This window comes from Spermophilus citellus (genome assembly GCF_964194105.1).
Source record: "Spermophilus citellus genome assembly, chromosome: 7".
Taxonomy (NCBI): Eukaryota; Metazoa; Chordata; class Mammalia; order Rodentia; family Sciuridae; genus Spermophilus; species Spermophilus citellus.
This window is the reverse complement of record NC_138188.1, coordinates 52,514,747-52,532,225: the sequence shown is the minus strand read 5'-3', so window position 1 is coordinate 52,532,225 and position 17,479 is coordinate 52,514,747. Positions and strand designations below refer to the sequence as shown.

The following is a 17,479-nucleotide window of genomic DNA, read 5'->3' as shown; positions in this document are numbered from 1 at the left end:
GATTAAGGACGTCCTTAATTTTTAAGATACTTACTAGAGGTATTTATAAGTAATCCCGTTAAAGAAAAATATGATCGGTAATAAAGCCCCAAACCTTACCTGAAACACTTTGTTCTTTACATTTATTTACATAAAGCTGATTTAATATTCAAATTAGTTCCAAAAGGTTTAATTTTGATTTTTTTTTTTTTCTTTCACTGGAGTCTCTGATCTTTCTTTGGTTAGACGTGCTCCAGGGAGGATTTGGCGAGCTGGCTTGTCTAGGGGGGTGTTAACTGAAGCAGCGTGTAAATCAACTCCGGGAATTTTCACCAGGCCCCTTTTGACTTCTCACACTGATGTGACTCGTGACGTCGGTTTATTTGCTTAATTAAGAGGGGAAAAAATACTGTAATAAAAAGGGGAAAAAACAGAAACAAACCCCCTAGAACGCCTGGAGGCTGGCACGCCCCTCCCAGCCCCCTCTGCTTCCGCGGAAGCTCGCGCCGTCCCAGCAGCAGGTTCCTACACGTGGCAGGCTCAGCCGGGGCGTTCCCGGCTGGGGACCGCGAGCTGCGGGAGTCTGCGAGCACCTGGCCTGGGCTGGGTCCCGGACACTAGTGCTCCAGGACGCCAGCTCCGGCGCCAGCGGCGCGGAGCTCGGCGGTCCGGAGGGTTTCCTGTGTGTCAGCAACTTCACTTCGCCGAGAAGCGCGCGCGGGTAGTCGCTGGCCAGCAGCCACCTCGGACCCAGTGCGTCCCTCGCTCTCGCGGCCGACTCGGGTGGCGGCGGCCGAGCTGGGACTGAACGCACCCGGGCGCTGCAGAGACCTGCTCGCCCTAGACGACCGCCCCGGCGGCGCCCCCGAGAGCGCGGGAGGCCGGGCGCAGGCACGCCCCTCGCCTCCCCGCGAGCGCGGACTCCGCCCACCGCGCCGGGAGCTCGGTTCTCCCGCCTGCCCTCTGCACTCGGGACTGAGGCGGGCCTCGGGAAGGGCCCCGACCTGCACGGACCGCGAACAGGACGCGACCCAGAAGGGCACGGGTCGGCGACCTCGCGTGCACCGATGTCCCCAGAGGCCGCGCGCAGGGTGAGGGGGGACGGACGGAGCGGCGCGGCGCCCTGAAGCCTAGCTCCTCGCCTCCAAGGTAGGGAGGAGGAAGATGCCCGAGCGAAGTTGATCCCTGGGAGAAGGAGGCTGGGGTGCGCCCTCCCTACGCCGGACCTCAGCCGAGCGAGTTCGGCCTGACGTTCCTGCGCACCAGGCGTGCTCTGCAGCGCGGACCCGCGGACCCTCGGGAAAGCGCAGTTGGAAAGTTGGCGGCGGCGGTGCCCTGTGCGCCCTGTTGTGTAACCTCGGCGCCGCCAGCCGGACGGGGAAGTTGCCGGCCCGCCCAGCCGCCGGGTTCAGGCGCTGCCCCGGGCCGATTTCATGGCCCCGGGGGGACGCGCGGCTGCAGCCGGCGTGGGCGAGCCCCCGCGCGCACCTTTCTGCGGGGACCTCCCGCGCGCGATCCCTTCCGCTAGCGGGCTTTGCCGATGCTCCCTGCGCCCTTTGCCACCTCCGCCCTCTCGCCGCCGCTTCACCCTCGAAGCTGCCGCCTAAGTCGGGGAGAAGAGAATGACAGAGGTGCTGTGGCCGGCTGTCCCCAACGGGACGGACGCTGCCTTTCTGACCGACCCGGGCTCGCCTTGGGGAAACAGCACGGTCGCCTCCGTCGCCGCCGTCACCACCTCCTTTAAATGTGCCCTGACCAAGACCGGCTTCCAGTTCTACTACTTGCCGGCTGTCTACATCTTGGTGTTCATCACTGGCTTCTTGGGCAACAGCGGGGCCATCTGGATGTTCGTGTTCCACATGAAGCCGTGGAGTGGCATCTCCGTGTACATGTTCAACTTGGCGCTAGCCGACTTTCTGTACGTGCTGACTCTGCCCGCGCTCATCTTCTACTACTTCAACAAGACCGACTGGATCTTCGGGGATGCCATGTGCAAACTGCAGAGGTTCATTTTCCACGTGAACCTTTATGGCAGCATCCTGTTCCTGACGTGCATCAGCGCGCACAGGTACAGCGGCGTAGTGTACCCGCTCAAGTCCCTGGGCAGGCTCAAGAAGAAGAACGCCATCTACATCAGCGTGCTGGTGTGGCTCATTGTGGTGGCCGCCATCTCGCCCATCCTCTTCTACTCTGGCACCGGGGTCCGGAAGAACAAAACCGTCACCTGCTATGACACCACCTCCGATGAGTACCTACGAAGTTACTTCATTTACAGCATGTGCACGACCGTGGCCATGTTCTGTGTCCCGTTGGTGCTGATCCTGGGCTGTTACGGATTAATCGTGAGAGCTTTGATTTACAATGACCTGGACAACTCGCCTCTGAGGAGGAAATCGATTTACCTGGTGATTATCGTGCTCACCGTTTTTGCTGTGTCTTACATCCCTTTCCATGTGATGAAGACGATGAACTTGAGGGCCCGGCTGGATTTTCAAACCCCAGAAATGTGTGCTTTCAATGACAGGGTGTATGCCACTTATCAGGTGACAAGAGGTCTAGCCAGTCTCAACAGCTGTGTGGACCCCATCCTCTATTTCTTGGCTGGAGATACTTTCAGAAGGAGGCTCTCCCGAGCGACCAGGAAAGCTTCCAGAAGAAGTGAGGCAAATTTGCAATCCAAGAGCGAGGACATGACCCTCAATATTTTATCGGAGTTCAAGCAAAATGGAGATACGAGCCTGTGAAGGCATCAGAATCCCCAAACACCTCACTTTTGTAACATGGTAGGATGCTTAACACAGCCAACTGCTTTCTCCCCTTTAAGTTTCTAGTTAAGAGAAAATTCAAAGAATGTAGTGAGTTAAAGGGGGAGGGGGATTGAAATGCCCTCCTCTGCGCTTAGCTCATTCAGGTTTCTTTTCAGTCCCCCTTCTTACCGACTAGTAGTCTAAATAATAAAACAACACTACCTAGTTAAACTTTTACTTTCTTGTCTGCCTTTAAAATTTACAAGCTTTTCTAGTTAAAGTGTGTGTGTGTGCACATGAGAAGTAGAGCTATTTAATATTAATAATTTCTCCAGGAAAACTAGCCACCTGAAACTTGAGTTTGTGACTTGTCCTGGCTTTATTGTTTTTAATAACCCATGGCATGAACAAATTGAAAATCCATATCCTCAAACATACTTAGCATAGTTTAAGAGTCCTTAACTGAGTTCGTCCAGTAAAGAATGAACACAGCTGACTAAATTTCTTTGGGGAATTGAATAGAAATGTAAAGTCAATGAACATAAAAACCTGAAAAGTGTTTATTTTCCAGTTATTTCTGGAAAACTGCTCAAGACACCCTGGATACTAAATGTCTGATGGTAGAGGTCTGCATATATTATCTTCCTGGAAAAATGCATTTGAAGTAATCAAAGTGCATGCATTTTCCTTGTAAACGCCATGAGCCCTGCTAGACTTCCTGAGATAATGAGTTTACTTGCACACTGCTGGGCAGTGTCTTAGGACTTTGTTTGTGTTCCAGGACAAGTGCTCACTCACATCTGTGAAAACAAGTTTACAAAAATCACAGTAAAATTACAGAGTAAAGTTTGAGTGCAATTGAAGAATGGTTAGCAAATTGAGGGATGGGGGCAGTGTTTTCAGAAGTGGGTGGTTGAGGGTCGCCCACAATGCAAAGGCTACAATTATACTTTTAAACAGGAGGCAAGTGGGGGTAGGAAAAGAACTTCTAGAACAAGGACTATAAAACCATGGTGGAAAAGGTTTTTTTTTTTGCTTCTTCAGAGTGTTTGAAAACTTTAAATGTAATATGAAAAGGAGAAGTAGGCAGAATTTGTATGGGTTGTATTGATGGAATAGGAAGCTAAAGTCTTCCTGAATCTTATATCCTAACATTTAAAGGAAAATGAAACATATATGGAAAGAGAAGTATGGGAAATTAAATTGAAGCATCTAAGGTATCATTGCACTGAAAAGCAAACTGTAGAAAGTACTAATCAAACTATAGAATAAAGGACTGGGGTATGGCCCAGTGGTTAAGTGTCTGGGTTCAATCCCCGGTACCAAAAAAAAAAAAGAAAAAAAATCCAAAACAAACAAACTATAGAATGAAGAGGGCCTGGCAGTGTTTTCTTATTCTGCCAGGCTTTAATGAAAATTTTGTAAAATAGTTCAACAACTTAAATAATAATTTTCAGTGAATACTGAATTACTACATTTCTAGCCCTTGAATTGCTCAAATATTGTATCGTGGGAATGATGAGAAAATATAACAACCACAAATAAACAGACCCAACATCCAAGGAGTTTCCAGCTGTAAAACTTGACCCCATCCAGCTGACAGCACAGCGTGCAGCTGAGGGTGGAGGACACATTTAGAAGCACCTCATAAGTGGAGCCATGTAGGGCTGTATGTTAATTCAGGAAGGAAGCTCAGTGCCCCATGAAACAGCGGGACAGGGAATTCAGAAATTGGTGTCAGTACTTGCAATGCCCAGATGGATTGAGGATTGTGAGACCTTCAGAGTCGCTTCAATTTACCCAACTCCAGCCATTAAGATTAATGAAGAAAAGCTGTATTTAGCCATTCTGGGTAGTGCTTTTCATTTGTTCACAAGTGCATCTTAATGCATAGGATTATAGAAATGAAGTCAAGAAGAAACCTACTTCCTCATTTTGAGCAATGAGGGTTTGCAACATTTTCACTTCATGAGGCTCATACAACATTGTCAGTTTTAAAATCCTAAGACCAAATCTACTTAATTTTTTTTATGACCCTTTCAAACAATATCAATATTATTAAACTGACCACAGTTCCACTGCCTGTATTATACTTGAACTTTCAGCCCACTGGTACACATTTCTGTAATATTTTTCTCACCATTTAATTAGGTTTTCTTCCTTTCAGGTCTCAGGATACCCAGACTCCTTGGGGGGATGTGTTAAATACATTGTTTCAGGTTCCAGAGAACTTTCTGTAGGAGCAGATCCAGCCAGAAGGTGGACAGTGGCTAGAAATGTCCTTTTACTAATTGGCATGTTTTTTCCAAAGTGTTTCTTCTTTGCTTCATGCCAACAATGACATGTGAATGCATGCCACCTAGTAACAAGAATGATCTTGCCAACTCCTTCCAGGCCAACAGAAGTCTCTGGGAAGATCTGTCCTAATGGTGAAAAACATACAGAGGGTCAGGATGAAGCAGTGATCTATTGGCTGAAAAGCTGATTCATGCCACATGAGGAAATGAGTAAGTATTTGAATAGTAGAGGCAGCAATCCGTTGGCATTTGGATGAAAGAGCTGCTAAAATTATAGAACTTAGCAGTTAACTAAGTTTTACAAAAATATTTTAATGCCACCATCAAGTATTCTTATTGATTGTATAAATGAGTATCTTTGACTCTTTGGACATCAATTTGTATTTACATTGAAATAGAAAGATAAGCTAAGAAGAAATGTAGCCTGCAAATCAGAATTCAGAGTTAAGCCCATAAAGTTGCCGCTGGGCCAGTTGTGGGACTCTTGACCCTTTGAAGACCATTCTTCGTGGATTAGAAAGGATTTTCTGACATCATTTGCTGATGCTGTAAGGGATTTGGTAAAGCTTGAAAACTGGACAGTGCAAGAAATCTGCTACTGTGTTTTCTAGGACTCTGCAGTCCAGTGCTGGACTCACAAGTTTACAAGGTCCAGAGGTTGTGATGGGCAGGTCATACCCTGCAAGTCTTCTCTGTCTCCTCAGACAGGACACTGATTGATAACCTTTGGATACATCAGATATCAGTGCTTACAGCAGCTGCGCTTCAACTAGTGACAGTACTTAAACGTGATCCTAGTTAGATCTACTGAAGCTTCAGCATTGCTGGTTAAATCATGCCTATTGTAATAGTATTTATTGAGGAAGCTCACAGTCCTTCATTTGTACAGACTGAAAAACTTCTTGAAAGATCCAATATCGTGATGTAAATGGTATTTATTACAATGTATATTATTATGTCATACTGGTGTACTTAACATAATATATGATGCATAGACACAATGACAATTATATATCACGATGCTCTTTTCGAATAGCAGTATCTTGAAATGTTCGTCTTTGGTTTTCTGTGTGTCTAAAATATGAAAATCTGTTTCGCAATGCAAGTGACTAATTTTCCCTTTAAATGGATTTGCGTGTTTGCCTTTTCAGAGTTCTTCTGTGTAGACACAATCTGGTGTCAGATTATCGTAAAATCAATAGTCAAAATAGGAAGTACTTTAGCCAGACTGGCTCTGTCTATCTACATTTTATATATATTATAGAAAAATACATGTTGTCTTTTCAGGAGATTTAGAATTTTGCTCCCCACTGTGATCAGGGTTTCTACTCCCAAAGGCAAAAAGCTTCTCTTACATCAAGTTGGTCACTTCTGTGTTTGTCTTTTGGAATGTGCATTATAGGACCAACATTTGACTTTATTGACAGGCCTCAGGGAGATGGGAGAAAAAAATCAGCTGATATTATCACCTGTTATGGCTTAGTACTGAAGATTCTGCATTGTGTTTCTTCTTAAAGTGAAATTGTATAATCTTAATTTCTTTGAGATGGAGTTTTTAAGTAACACTATCAGCAAGTTCAACATTGCTATTGATTTTAATGTCTTCATTGTTCGGTGGGTAGCTTTAACGGCAGGATTTGGAGACTCATTCTCTTTTTGGGCTGCTGATTTCTGTGACAGTTTCATATTCTCATGTACCTTGTAGCGTACACATCACACATTAACATGAAGGTGAATATGTTACATATCAAGCTTTGTGAATTTGAATTATGTTTTAGTGTTTTTGCAAAAATGTTTATTTTTATATTATCTGTGATTTTAATATAGAGAATTGAACAAAATTTCTTTGTGATTAATAGTGCCATTGAATGGGTGGTATGAAACAGTGTTACTTGACATTTTGAGCCTTCTCAGGTTTATCTCAATAGGCGGTAGCTTAACGATATCCAGACTAATTGTGCATAATTGTGTTTTTAATAAAAGGAGTGTATATTTCCTATAATAGCATAGTACTGTTGCATGCAGGAGTATGCAGAATCTGTGTGTGTGTATGTGTGTGTGTGTGTGTGTGTGTGTGTGTGTGTGTGGCTAAGGCATGACAGCCAACTTTGTACCTACTATTTATAGCAGCAGCAGAGGTTCATAATGAGAGTCACTAGAATTGTACTCATCATAGACAATTAAAACTGAAAAAGACTCAATAAAACCATAAAACGTGGCTTCTGGCTTCTATGTTATTACAGTATTATTATGCACAAGTTTCCCTGAATTGATACACATTACTACATACAGACAAGTCCTGTGGGTGTGTTGAACTAACTTGGGTCATTTCTCAAGGTGAAAACTGGGCTGTGAAACTACATGCTAAGGGAAGCATCCAGGTGCAAGGTGATTCCTAACATTATCATTATTGGATCTTTCATTGTCAACAAGAGTGTGATTTAATTATTTAAAGCAAAAGACAGCACTGCCCTAATACGTACTTCCCATGTGGGTTTAAAGCACTGACTCTCATCTTCCTGCATCTGACTTGTGATCCATGGACGTCATCATGCTAATGATAGTCCATTGTGGTTGCTGTCTGTTCACCTACTTTGCTTGCATCTCGCAGATGTGTTCACTGTGCTGCAGAGGTAATGCAGATGATGGAATGAAGCATCTTAAAGCATCCCCTTTTTCTATCTCAGTGGAGAAGGTAGGTGAACGATGGTCCTGTGTTAGGTTTCCTGGTGTCTGCTGAAATAGGGGGCCCTGTAACAAAAGCGTGTGTGTGGAAAACCCAGCACCCTTGCCGCCCTTAGGATGCATGTCAGTCACTGCCAGCTCCTCCATTAGATGTACTGTCCAGAGTTCACTATTTGGGAAGCCTTACTTATTAACATCAAGTGTAGTGTGTGAGGGTAGCAGTGTGTGTGTGATATATAAATAGAAATTATGCAATTATCTTTCTGATTGAAGAAGAATTTACTCTAAAGCTTTGAACAACTTTTGATCTTCTAAATCACTTTGGGGCTAGAGTTGGAGAGCTCTGTCTCTCCAGAAGTCAATGTGCTTTTGATTCCCCTCTCTTGCCATAAAGAACTGGAAAGTTTAGATTCTTTTGGGGAGATTTAGAATTTTGCCCCCAATATGACCAGAGCTTCCATTGCCAGATGTAAAATGCTTTTCCTAAATTCAAAGTAGAGTCTTATGGTCCAGAGATCGGTTGGGATGGGGCATTATAGACACAGCGGATGTCACTGGAAGTCCATGCTAATGTTAATGCCATGCTTGCTGAAGCCTGAAGGGTTAGAACGCTTTGGGCTGGCCCCTGGGGACTGCCATCTCCAGCCAGCATGGCCACTGGGATGGACAGTCCAGAACAGCAGCTGTGGATGGAGCCAGGCCCCCGGTCTGAGCAGCTGGGAGAACTGGGTAGGGGCAGTGGCACTGCAAAGATGGAAAAGCACTGTGTTTCTAGATGACCTGTGGGGAGAGAAAATCACCTGTGTGGAGGTGGGAAGATGATGGACTAAAGCAATAGAGACCTTGGAAATGATCCAGTTAATTCTGTCACCTTGGTTTGCGGATAGAACAAAGCTTTTATTCAAAGGTGGATCTAGCAAAGAATGTCTATAAGTGCAATGGGTTGTGATTAATGCTCCTAACCGAAACAAAATGGAATAGTACAGAGGCTGTAACCTGGAAATGTTTTGCCATTTTAATTTCAGAGAGACACACAACTTTACAGATACATATACATATATATGCATATAAATCTATATACACACACTTGTGTCCTAGGTTTCAGTGGACACTTTACTTTTTATCTTGTTGTCGTTAAAAAATTTTTTTGAAAATTCTCCATTGCTCATTTAGTAACAGGTGGCATGAAGTTAAAGGAATAGGAGAAGAGAAGTTGTTTTTCAAAACTGTTCTTAAGTAAGTACAATGGTAATTGCTAATTTTGTACATGTACTTGTCCCTTTCTTTCTTTTAGTGCCATTTGCTTCTAAACGTTCCATTCAGAATTCCCACAGAAATTATTGAAGCAGCATAGCCTACATTTCAGGATGGTTGTTGGCAGTTAAAAGATGTTTTAATTGAAACTCGGATTTATGTAAATGCCGATGACTTACCACTTCATACTGTTTCTTAATATGTTTGAACAATTAACAGCAACACAGCAAATCTCCACTTGGGCTTAATAACATCAGCTTTACGGTAAGAATCCTTGGGCTTGAACCCAGTTTACCACTTGCAACTTGTGTGCCCTGGGAAATTTATTTAAACCCTCTTGGCTGTGAGTTCCCCTGCTACAAAATGGGCACAAGTGTACACCACACACAGGGTGTTGGAGGAGTTAAGTGAAATAGAGCACATGGCACTCTGTGCAGCTCCCACTCAGGAGGGGCAGGCATGCACTTTTTGAGGCCACTGAGAATTCTGCCACTTCTTGTGCTATTTGTGCTTGTTCTAGACTTCTGTCATCTTCTTTCATGCTGTGGAGGCTTTGCTGGTCTCCTAGAGATTCATGTTGTGGAACTAAGTGGTCTCTTGGGTGCATTTAATATTATTCCTTGGGGTGCCCCCTGAACTTCACATAGTCAAGCATTCGACTTTTTGCTTATTTGCACTAGGTACACGCCCAGGGGAACAAAGATGCAGGGGACAAAGTGAATCCAGCTAAACTATATTAACAAGAAGTTTTTGCCGACCTCCTTTGCTGGGCCTCACCTCTCAGGTTCATGGTTTATTTTCAGTCCCACAGTCTGGTCTCTGGTTTTGCAGATCCAGAAACTTGATCTCAACAGTTCATCTAGAGTTCACCAATGCTGAGGGACTGACTCACACCAAGCAAACTGACAGGAGAATCATTTACCAGCTAGATTGCCAATTTCAAGTATAGAGTGCCTATATCCCAGTCACAATAACAGACATCTGCCTTTTGTTCAAGGTAGATCTAATTATGTTATCAGAAAGATGCCTGCAGAGCTTAAAATAAGAACAAAATTGGAGATATTCTTGAAAAGCATTTCCAGTAAGAAGGACAGCTGAAAGAATTGCCCATCCCTGAGATACTGGTGGTGCTAATCAACATCTGTCTTTTACTTGACCATCAGTGTGTCCTGCACTCTGCCTGCTGCAGACAGCTGAGCAGCATATGGAGTGAAATTTCACATTTGCTTATTTTTTAAAAATTAGTTATCACCATCACTACTTCTTGGCATGGAAGTTAAGTTTTAAAAATGTGCTCTACCTGGGGAGGATGGGAGGAGGGGAAGATAGGAAGGGCTGCAGTGCTCCTGAGGCTGGAGATACATATGGGATATCTGGTTGCAAAGGTGCAATCTGTCATTGCAAATGCCACTCCAGAGTTTATGGCAGGGTCATAGCAAGAGGTTTGAGAGTTATCGAGTGGGAACGGTAGCTGTAACCAATCAAGTAGGTGCAGTTACCAGGGAGTATATGCAGACAGGAGCAGAGAGGCAGCAGGGGAGGAGGCGAGCATCACTAGCAAAGATGGACAGAGGAGGACACTGGGGGTGGGAATGGGAGGTAATGGATTTACAGAAGTTCCAAGGCAGCCCATGAGGACATTAGCTTCAGAAGAGAATTTTGACCAAGACATAATTCTGTGTCACTTATAGCTTGAAGCAAAGACATCAGAAAGAGAAGAGGTGGTAAACAGCGATTTCTTAAAGATGCTAGAGGAATCAAGCTCCAGGTGGAAGCAGGTGGGTGGAGGGCACCACCAGGAAATAGGGGAAGGGCTCATCTAGGACAACTGTGGCTATTGAAGATGAAGGGCAGAAAAGGCTACTGAGCAGAGGAGGGCCAACCACTGTGAGTCTAGGGTGTTGGACAGATTGCTTTGAGGCAAGAAGATCGTGGAAGTTGTATGAGAAGGTTGATCTCAAGTTTGGTGACTGAGAACACTGAGTAAAGGGACAGTTGGTGGGTGCAGAATTACAAGGAGAAGTGGAGAGCCAGGGATGGCTACCCCTTTTCTGGCCTGCCTGGGTAACCAGATAGCAAAGTGCTGTTTTCTGGGAAAAAGAGGGAGGGGAACACTTCACTGGGGCATTTTGGGCAGGTTTTTTTTTTTTTAAAGAAAAAAAAAAGAAGTGAAGAAAACAGAAATCTCCTTTGGGGAGTTATGTCTCCAGAAGGTATATAAAGAAAGGGCAAGACACGCTGTCAGGAGACAGACATAAATAGGAAGTCAGAAGAGAAGAAATGGACTGGACGGAGAAGAAGCTATAGCTGATTAGAAGCAAACTTGTAGCGAGAATGCCTCATTAAATCACAGGGAGAAAAAGAGGCAGGTTTAGAAAGATCCCAGAGCGGAAATCATTGCTATTTCACAAGAACTTTGGCAATAAGTTTTCCCCTAATGCAGGCAGATGGTGCCTTCTGATGGATGGAGTCAGGGATCGTCCTCGGGCAGGGCTTGAGGCTTTGCAGTAGTTCTATGACTTTAAATTCACTGGCCTTCTCCCCAGGAAGACTTGGAGACTATGTTACCCCCTCTTGAATCTGAGAGGGCCTGTGACTGTGTGGCAGAAGGGGTGTGTTGTGACTCTGAGACTAGGTCGTCAAAGGTCATGCAGCCTTGCTTGTTTGGAAGTTTGTCTTTGGAGCCCTGAACTACCACACAAGAAGCTGACCACCCTGAACTAGACCTACAGAAAAATACCCAACTGATTTTTGACAAATGTACAAAAGCAATTAAATAGACGAGAGCCTTTTCAACAAGCAGTGCCAAAGCAATTAGATATCCTTAAACAAACCACAAAACAAACTCTAAAATCATTGATCTAAACCTCATATATTATGGAAAAATTTAATTAACAATGGAGCATGCATTTAAATGTAAAACCACGGAACCATAGAAAAATCACAAGTTATATTCAGAATGTAAGACCAGGAGAAACTTCTAGGAAATACCAAAAGCATGTCACCCAAAAATGAAAATTGACAAATTGGATTTCACTAATCTTAAAATATTTTCTCTGCGAAAGATCCTGCTAAGAGGAGGAAAAGATATGCTGTAGTTTGGAAGAAAATATTTACAAATGTCATACCTGAAAAAGGACTTATATTTAGAATATATTAAAAACTCTCAAAATTCATTAGTAAAATCACAAATAGTCCACGTTGACAGTGGGCACAAGGCATAGGTGTATATAGGTGGCAAAAAGCAAAGATGTTCAGCATCACCAGCTAAGGAACTGCAAGTTCCCATGAGACATCACTACCCACCCATCAAAATGGCTAAAACAAAAATAGTCACAAGACCAAATACTAGTGATGGGATGGGAAACTGGATCACCACATTGGCTCATGACATTGATGGTGGGAATGTAAAATGGCACAGTCACTCTGGAAAACAGTTTGGCAGGTTTTTTTTTTTTTCCTTTAAGCATGCAACTACAATACGGCCCACAAATTGTGCTCTGAACACTTATTACAGAGAAATGAAAATCTGTATTCACATAAAACCTGTGCAAAATGTTTCTAGTCTTTAGTTGTAATGGGTAAAAATTGGAAGTAACCCAGATATCTGCCAGTAGAAGGTTGGTTCAATAAGTGGTGCAATTATATCATGGAATAATACTCAGCAATAAAAAGAAACAAACTATTGATACAGCCAATAACCTGGACAAATCTCCAGAGGACCATGCTAAGTTGGGGTGAGGGAGATCCCAAAGGACGCAGCCACTCTAGCATCCTCTCACATGATGCTCTAGCCATGAGCACATCACAGAAATGAAGACCAGGTGAGTGGACCAGCTAGGCATGGGGGGTGGTGCAGGAGGGTGGGAGGTGGATATATCTAGGCAAAGACAACCTCAGGGAATCTTGTGATGAGAGTCAGGAGACTACCTTGACTCTATCAATGTGGGGAATCCTGTTTGTCATGTTGTATTATGGTTTTACAAACTGTTATTAGGCAAAACAAAATAAAAGGTGCATAGGAGCTCTCTGTATTCTTTCTTATAATCACAAACAAAGGTGAGAATTTGCTATCCTTCTCCTGCCTGACTTGCCCTGATCTCCCTCTACTGCGCCAATAGGAAGAGGAGTCAGTGCATGACCTCATGTGAACTCAGACAGAGCGCCCGGCCCCAAATGGGCAGCACTAAATGGAGACGTCTGTGAAGGGAGCGGAAACAGAGAATCCTACTACAAGGTCAGAGTGGGTCTTGTCATGTGGCACAGCAGAGCAGAAGGGTAACATTCTGCTGTGTTCAAGACTCCGATGAGCTGGATCCAAACCCAGGAGAAATTAGGAAAGACAGCTGACCTTTCTGGGCTGCAGTGTTCTCAGTCCTCAAAACTGGGCTCAACAATCCCTGCCCCATGAGGTCCTCGTGAGGTGTAAATGAGAGGACTTAAGTGACGCTCTTTATAAACTTCCTGGCACTAACTAGTGCTCAATTAAAGGAAGTTATTGAGAGTGAACGCCAGTGTGGGAGGCTGGGAGGCCAAAATGAGGAGTTGGGCAGCTGCTGAGGGAGGGCAGCAGCATCAACTAGAGGAAGCAGGAAATTTAAGAGGGTTGGAGTCAAACTAAAGTCTCAGCTGAGGAAACCAGGACAGAATGGCTGAGAAAATAAAGAAGGATGAAGGAACACAGGCAGTATCAGAACTCCAGAAGGAGTAGTGGTCAGTGCTGGGCAGAACCAAATGAGGCAAGACAATGAGCCTGTGGCCTGTCACCCTGTGCTCAGCGAGATGGAGTGAAGGAGAAGGGAGCCCTGTTTTCTCAGGCCAGATGGAAGGAACTGGCTGTTCTGCGGTGACAACATGCGTTGATTCTAAGGCCTGCTGACGTGTGCGCCTGTTTATGTCGTCGTCGTTGTTGTTGAAGTCTCCAACTCCGAGAGAACAAGCAGCCCCTGGTTGCCAGGATGTATCCCTCCTGCTGCTTCCAAATCCAATTCTGGCCTGCGCGGCCGGCCGTCCCCACGGTATTCCTGTTAGCCTCCACAGCGCTCATTAGGACTCAAGCCTTCTCAGCCTTGTCAAATCCCATTATGTGGCACAACAAATCTTCACTTCAAGACTCTAGTGTTTCTTTTCATCTCAACTTGGTTTTAAAATCAACTGCTGGAAACCAACTTTTTTTTTTTTACACTTAGATTAAGAGGTTTTTTTTTTAATATAATGAAAATATTATCACTTTCCTGGATGTTTAATTATTTCAAAACCTTTCTTCCATGCTTCACAAGCAACTGAAATAATAATGGGTTGTTTGACGTCTTTGAAAGTCAATTTATGAAGTCTATTAGATAATCCGTTCTTTGCTATAAAGTCACAACGGAAATATCAAACCCTTTTTGGGATCTGCCAAAAGTGCAAATAAATAAAAAATGATAATGATTGTAATTCAACAAATATCCAGAAGTCACAAAACTGCTTTCTTTGCATGAAAATAAATAATTTGGGGTAAAACTTCAGTTGGTCACAATTATATACAAGGGATAGCACTGTTAAAATGCCTAATTATGCTATTTGAATAATGAGTTTCTCACAATACATTTAACTCAAAATTACTGCTACTTTGTCTTTTAATATTGTTTAAAATTTAGTCTGCCCTTGTTATGAAAAGTACTCTCATGTAATTTTCTCTCTTAAATTGTTTTATAAAGAAAAAATTATCCTTAAAATATTACATTGCAACCCAACAGCACCAGAACATTTTCTTCAGTACAAACTGTATCAATCAAGGAAACAACTTCAGTTTCCAAATCTATAACAAATAAGAAAGCTCAAGTTATACTTTTAATTTTATCACAATTATGTTTGACACTAGTTAGAAAAATTCCATCAAATGATCTGAACATTAATGTATCTCAATGATCCCATTGACCTTGAGGAAAAATAAAATATATTCCCTAAAAAAATCGAAAATTACACTTGACATCTATTTGCCTAAAGACCTGGACATTTTCAACAATGACATCTAGAATATTTGTGATTTTTTAAACAAGGTTCTTCCTTAAAAATATTGAAAAAAAATGAGAGATTTAAGTTACATGTTAAAGTAAGAAAATTTTGATTTTAAAGAAAATATAGGGAATATTCCAAACCTAACAAAATGTATTTTATGCATATTAGTTGAGACCTAATGGGATGGAAATTTGAATTAGCACCATTGTGAATACCAATTAAAGATACGTGGGGAAACGGTCAATTGGATTCATTGGATGGGGAGGGGACAAGGTAGAGGGAGCCGTCCAGCCTCCGACAATTTCCACATTCCTGCTTGAGCAATGGACCGGGTGACTGGAGGGTCCATTTGCTAGGTCTGGGAAAATGGGAGAATTCATGACTTTCTCTTTTGCTTCATTGGGCCTCATATTGGAGCTCTAATAACATAGTTTTGTATTTTTGAGCTACCTCATTTGCTTATATTTAGAAATGCCAACATGTATGAAGAGCAGCATTTAAATATACTGAAGAAATACTGTTTTTAGAGGGCAGCCGAAATCGTCTTAAGATGGCTAAATATGATTTCTGAAGTCATGTGTTTTAAAATTGGGCCACATATCCCAATTTTGTTAAGCAAAGAGATCCTATTTTCTGACCTGACAGATAGACCTGGGATATGGTGGGGGTCAAGAGTTGGGGTACAGTTGGGGTCAAGGCAGACACAGTTCCTTTTCTCAAAGTGCTTACAATCTCCTGGGGGAATATGAATGTTGAAAAGAGTGTAAATGATGAAGATAAACTAATCCGAGATAGGGAGAACCCTGTGACACTCCACCCATCCAATGGGTGAATATGAATGTTGAAAAGAGTGTAAATGATGAAGATAAACTAATCCGAGATAGGGAGAACCCTGTGACACTCCACCCATCCAATGGGCCGGCCTGTGGATGGAATCTTGCAGAAGGAGGAGAAGACCATGTGGAGATCTGAGGGAGACCTTCAGACAGTGGACCCCAGACTTCCTGTGTAGGGCAGCAATCTGGTGGGAGGAAGTTAGGGGTGCTTTATTTGGTGAACATTTACATAGAAAACATACTCTGTTGACTTACACTGTATATTTACCTGAGGTGAGAAAGGCAGATACAAAATGGTGGCCAAGTGCAGCCCCTTATCCGCCAAGATACAGTCATTGGACTGCCAGTCCCTCAGGTGGGGAGAATAACAGAAGCAAAGACACAAAGTCAGGGACTGGCTTGGCTCTTGCAGGGGCCACCAGAAGGCCGGAGTGGCTGGACACCAAGAGATGGAGAGTTCAGTAAGATATGAGCCATGGACAGGGTGCTACAGCCATTGTGCACAGGGGGAGGGGGAGGGGTCTAGACAGAGGGCTGAGGGGAGAGGTGTTCTGCTTCCTATATTAAACCCACAAGTCATCTTCAGGTACAATTGCTATTATTAGTAAGTAGTCAGTGGTAGAAAAACAGTAATTCAGAAAGAAAGAATAGGGCAAAATATTTGCAATTATATTTCCAATGCTTTGTGTAAATGTCTCACCATCAGGCTGTTTCTAAGTTGGAGATTTTTTTTTACTGGGTGTCATTAGCATTTTCTCAGGGTGTCAAGAGCTGGCCTTCAGAAAGAAGGTAGCACTGCCTCAAAATGGCATAGCTGACTCTGGATGCTGTCTTGTAACTCATGTTCTGAAGAGATGTTTGTGTGTCACCTCTGTACCAACAGGTAAAGATTTGTTATACTCCTAATTAGAGATAACTAGGAAAGCTAAAACAAGGGAGAAGCCCAGAAAATTGTATAATTGGTGAAGCTGTGGATTTGCCTCAAGAAATCAATGATGATTTCCCAGTAGTGGTGAAAAATTACTGATGATGCTGAAGCATTTTCTTTGGGGCAGGGCATAAATATTAGATTTTAAAATCATTCTTTGACTTTTATAAATAAGGAGTAATCGCTCATCTGCTCCAGCAAGTTACAGTGTGTGCACATGGAAGTATGAATTGCCTAAGAATCCCATAGTTTTCTTACATTACAATATAAATATGGGAGGTCTTTTTTTTTTTTTTTGAAGTCACAGAATCTTAAGTAGAAATGTGATCATTAAAAGCAAGAGGTTTTTTTTTTGTTTTGTTTTGTTGTTGTTTTTCTCTCTCTCCTGGAAAGCCAATCCAAAGGGTTTTAGGGTTGAAAGAAAAGCATGGTTAATGCCAGGTTCTTGAAATAATTGATTGGTTCATTGATTAATCCACCCATCCATCCACCCATTTGACAATTTGGTGATTGTTGCCATTTTGGATGATAGCAAGAAGAAGACAGCAAAATCACCATTAAAGGGTTGGTCTGGATAACGCAATTGTTTACAACCTAGCTAATGAAGCGAAGCAGAGACATAAAATGTTTCCAACCCGAGGATTGATACAGGTAGTGGTAGAAGAGCTGTCTCAAGGCAGTCCAGGGTGGGAGGGCTGAATTCTGGGGAACACCGCAGTTCATCCCATGCACTGAAGCCTCGGGGCTGAGTTC

The 17,479-nt window shown here is 43.2% G+C and overlaps 1 protein-coding gene across 1 annotated transcript; it reads left to right on the top strand.

The window, feature by feature from the left end:
• Positions 1-639: 639 nt before the first annotated feature.
• P2RY1 (purinergic receptor P2Y1) lies at positions 640-7,241 on the top strand. Its single transcript, XM_081301214.1, has 2 exons — positions 640-2,762; positions 5,121-7,241. The coding sequence occupies exon 1, from the start codon at positions 1,602-1,604 to the stop codon at positions 2,721-2,723; it is 1,122 nt and encodes a 373-aa protein (XP_081157340.1). The 5' UTR covers positions 640-1,601; the 3' UTR covers positions 2,724-2,762; positions 5,121-7,241.
• Positions 7,242-17,479: the final 10,238 nt, after the last annotated feature.